Genomic DNA, 4,769 nt, shown 5'->3' with positions numbered 1-4,769 from the left:
TTTGTTGTCGGAGCTTCCTCCGATCGTCTGATTGGTCCAGAGAAAGCCCCTGTCACCTCCTCGGGGAATGACAAGTTCATACACAAAATGTACAGCCTATTCAGAAATCTGAAATGCAATTAAATTGAATTCAGTGAAGACCACTTATGTAAGGAATGCTGTCGGTTGGATCAAGGAGATGTTGAGAGAAAGCTGTCACATCTAATTTTAAATGTGCCACCACTGAGGTTGGACTTTGAGAACAAATTATTTCTATAAGAAACTGAAATAGCAATTGTTGATTGGGTCCAATCAGTCAGCATAAAGCATAAAACCTTGATTCAAAACACACTACAATTACAATTATGGATGACAGAAAGAAAGCCAGCAATCATTGATCTATTCATTGTGAATAGTATGTATTACGTTATGATGAGCAAGATGTGGCCTGGAAATGGACTTCTGCTAGGTCACCCACATTCATACCTCCTTATCTTATTTCTGTATTCATAAACATAAAAGAGGCAATTTCACGCATCAATACATCCATCATCATCATCATCATCATCATCATCATCATCATCATCATCATCATCAGACCCTTCATTTTGTATTCAGTCTACTTGTAATAGCTGCTACCTAACTTAACAGTTTCCACAGCTTCCAACAGACAACCCGTGAGAAGCTGGAGGGAGAGAGTGGTGTTCTGGAGTTTCTACCCCTCCTCCCCTTCTGACCTTTACCCTCCATTAGGCGCAATCAGGGATCCAACGGAGGTGTACTGTTTATTATTAGGGGTTAGTATTAACCCTACTCAGTCAATTAGGATATGCTAATTATGCAAAGCGACTTACAGTGATTTCTGATACTTGTCATAAGGGAGCAGGTAGGGGTTGGACACGGACAGTACCGAGACAGGTCATTAAGGAGAAGGTAGGGGCTAGGGGGCATCTTGCTTTTGGAGGCCTACGAGTAAGGCAGCAACATTGGGGATCAAACCTGTAACCTTTTGGCCAGAAGTTGAACATCATAAGCGTCCCTGATGCCACATTTCAAGTAAGTAAATGAATAGATGAAGTGGTGAATGAATTAATGAATAAAGAATTTTGGAAATATATATACAACAGGCTGTGTACGAACTAGAAGCAATCTCCTGCCATCACACCGTGCTCCAGAGCATAGCTGCTAGCTGTTCACGCTAGAAGAACCTAGCACGAGGTCAAAGTGCGTTCTGCACATGAGCATTTTGTTTAATCACCAGATAAGCACAGCTTGCAGCATCTGCATAGAGCTCTCTGAATGGAGCAGGACAGAACAGTCACACACAACTACAGAGACCGGCAGTGATTTAACACGCAAGATTGTTGTATTTATATAATTGTACTTCCTGTCTTCTGATTGTAATGATGCGTACTACAATGGAGCCTGTGGAATTTGCATTACACAATAAAAACATTTTTGATTTCTGCAGGCCTGTATGCATTCAAGCTGTTCAATTGTTCAACTGCAGAAACCGTAGAAGAATTGTATAATAGTGTACAAATTATATGGACGATGAATGAACACCGTTGAGCTAAGTCTTCTGTCGCCCTCTGGTGGCCGAGTAAAAGTAGAGAAAACATCAGCTGGAAAATGTCTAAGTACTTTATATTGCGCCTGACAAATGCAAATTTCATCACTCTAATACAATATATTGCACACCGATTTATACCTTAAAAGTAAGTTAAAAGTCGATCTAGACCAATCTAGAAATATCAGAGAAAAAGTTTGAGAAAAGCAAATCAAAATAAAAGTTTGTTTTATCATGTCACATGTGCACAGATTTGCTCACTATGTAACGGGAAAAATAAATAAGCAATTATCAGATATTTTCCACCGCTAATTCTCTTTGTTATAAACATTGTTAAGCAGAAGTCATTTTCCGAAGTTGTGAACCAGGATAGGAAATTACTATTTAAATAAAATCATGTATATTCCATATACTCATGTAATTAAGAATAGAAAACGATAGTTAAAGTGACCTAGGGTTAGTATTCCTATGGTTAGAACAATAGCAGCATCTACTTCTTATTTCAGCGTTTGGATGTCAGACGTCTCATGGGTCTCCTTCTCAGGATCAGGAGCCGATTAGCACCAAGGAAACACACACCACTTCCTGTCTCTGCCCTGATTATATGGTGGGGGAGGAGATGCTAGGGGTTGTGGTCATGGTGGAGGTGGTGGAAGAGTTGATGGTCATTATGGTGGTGGTGGTAGTAATGATGGTGGTCTGAAGTTCGACGAGTAATAGGAGGTGCCTATGGTAATGATGGAGATGGTTGTGGAGTTGGTTATAAGGGTGGTGGAGGTGGTGATGGAGGTGATGATGGAGGTGGTGATGGAGGTGATGGTGGGGAGGCTGGTGGTTGTTGTGGAGGTGATGGAGGAGCAGGAGCTGGAGGTCCTCCGTCCTCAGACCCCCCGGGGGCCCCCTTAAGGCGGTATGCAGTCCCACAGCTCCTGGCACAGGCACTGGCAGAAGCCGTAGATGATGACCACCATGATGCTGGTGGGCACCAGGCTGACCAGAAGCACGCCCAACGTGGTCTTCTGCATGATGAGCAGGTAGACCCCCAGGGGCAGCGAGCAGAAGTACAGCAGCCCCAGCAGCCAGACCAGCGCCCGGGCCGAGCCCCGCCACAGCAGGGCCGCGCAGCCCCGCACGCCGCCGCCGCCGCGCCGCCGGGCCCCCGACGCCACCGAGTCCAGGCTGGACGCCGAGCGGTACATCAGGGCCGCCTGCAGCGGGGGGCCGGGGGGCGGGCGGTGCTGACGGAGGTTGTACGGCGAGCGGCCCAGAGGCAGCGGCGACAGCGCGGACGGCGGCTGCGGAGGAAGAGCTGGTGGAGGCGGGGGGGGCTCCATGATAGTGATGACCACGAAGTTGGGGGACCCCCGGATGGAGGCGTAGGAGCCGGGGGCCTGGGGCAAGAAGGAGGAGAAGGAGGGGTTGCCGGCGCCCAGCAGGGAGCTCAGGGTTCTGGGGGTGAGCAGCAGCTCCGTGGAGCCGCCCTGGAGGGTCTGGATGCGGAGGTTCCTGCCGAGCAGGGCCAGCAGGCCGTGGTCGTCGGGGAGGGAGGAGGGCGGCAGGGAGGTAACGTAGCGGCAGAAGGGGCAGACCACCGTGGTGGCGGGGCTCTCCCCCAGCGCGAGGAGCTGGGCCAGGCAGAGGCAGCAGAGGCGGTGGCAGCAGTGCAGCAGCTTGGGCCGACGCCGCGAGAGGCTGTAGGGGCAGTAGCAGATCTTACACTCCAGCTCCTCCTCCTCCACCACGACTCCTCCTCCTCCTCCTCCTCCTCCTCCTCCTCCTCCTCCTCTTCCTCCCCCTCCACCTCCTCCATTCCCCTCCGCCACGCGCCGGAGCTGCACCATCCTGACATCCAGGAGCCCCAGGAGGCGCTGATCCCGCCCGCTCCTTCAGGACCTGCTCCTACTCCGAGGTGCTCCTTCAAGACGTCCTCCGGTAGGAGGTGCTCCTACCTGCTCTTTGGAGGAGGGGCTCTGGAGGAGGTGAAAGTGATGGAGCTCCCCCCTCCTTGGTAGAGAAGGAGTGGCTGCTCCGTGCCCCTGAAGGAGGAGGAGGTGGGGCTGCTGCCTGCTCCTTGGAGGAGGTGCTCTGGAGGAGGTTAACTTGTTGTCTGGAAGTAGTTGCTCCTCCCTACTGTAGAGAAGGAGGTGATGTTCCAGGAGGTGCTGCTCCTTGCCCCTGAAGGAGGGGCTCCTACCTGCTCCTGGAGAAAGTGATGTCAGCCCAACTGGAGGGATGTGGAGGTTGATGCGGCCACAGTGTTCCTGTAGGCAGAGAGAGAGGGGCGGTTTGGGGGGCGTCCGAGGCTCCACTCAGTGACCCTGTGGAGAGAGAGGGGGGCGGAGAGAGAGAGAGAGAGTTCTGGTACAGGGGCCTCTATAGGAGGTGGGGGAAGCCTTTTATCATCGCACCAACGAGAGAGAGAGAGAGAGAGAGAGAGAGAGAGAGAGAGAGAGAGAGAGAGAGAGAGAGAGAGAGAGAGAGAGAGATGTTTAGAGAGAGAGAGAGAGAGATGTTTAGAGAGAGAGAGATGTTTAGAGAGAGAGAGGGAGAGAGAGAGATGTTTAGAGAGAGAGAGAGATGTTTAGAGAGAGAGAGAGAGAGAGAGAGAGAGGGGAGAGAGAGAGTGATAGAGAAAGAGGGAGAGAGAGAGAAATAGTAAGAGTTAGAGAAAGAGAGTTAGAGAGAGAGAGAGAGAGTGAGAGATAACGGTTAGAGATTAAAAGATGTATTAGCTAGAAGAGCCACCAGAGAGGAGGTATTGTTTCCAGGACCAGGGCTGACAAAACACACCAGCCTGGAATTTTCCAGCTTCCTCTTTTGTTGTTCTGTCCAATTCAGTCCAATTAGAGTGTCCACACACACACACACACACACACACACACACACACACACACACACACACACACACACACACACACACACACACTCCCCTCCCCTCTCCCACATAGCTCCTAGCGCTCTCACCCCTCCCTTAACACTTCACCTTCTCTCCCCCCAGCCCCCCCCCCCCCCCCCCCCACACACACACACACACACACACACACACACACACACACACACACACACACACACACACACACACACACACACACACAAACCAAGAATCGGTCACCCTCCCACCATGGCGAACAGGTGTCGAGTGGGCGCTCATGAATAACATGAAGAACACCAACGAGTCGTTGGTGTAAGCCCCGATGTGGTGAAATGTACGGGAAAACGG

At 50.8% G+C, this 4,769-nt stretch overlaps 1 protein-coding gene across 1 annotated transcript; it reads right to left on the bottom strand.

Annotated features, from left to right (window-relative positions):
- Nucleotides 1-2,451: 2,451 nt before the first annotated feature.
- Nucleotides 2,452-3,288, bottom strand: rnf182 (ring finger protein 182; the record flags this gene model as incomplete). Its single annotated transcript, XM_056596272.1, has 1 exon — nucleotides 2,452-3,288. A coding segment is annotated over one exon (837 nt), but the record flags the coding sequence as incomplete, so codon positions are not given.
- Between the last annotated feature and the right edge of the window lie 1,481 nt (nucleotides 3,289-4,769).

This window comes from Gadus chalcogrammus, chromosome 8, assembly GCF_026213295.1.
Source record: "Gadus chalcogrammus isolate NIFS_2021 chromosome 8, NIFS_Gcha_1.0, whole genome shotgun sequence".
Classification (NCBI taxonomy): domain Eukaryota; kingdom Metazoa; phylum Chordata; class Actinopteri; order Gadiformes; family Gadidae; genus Gadus; species Gadus chalcogrammus.
This window is presented reverse-complemented; position numbering and strand designations above follow the sequence as displayed.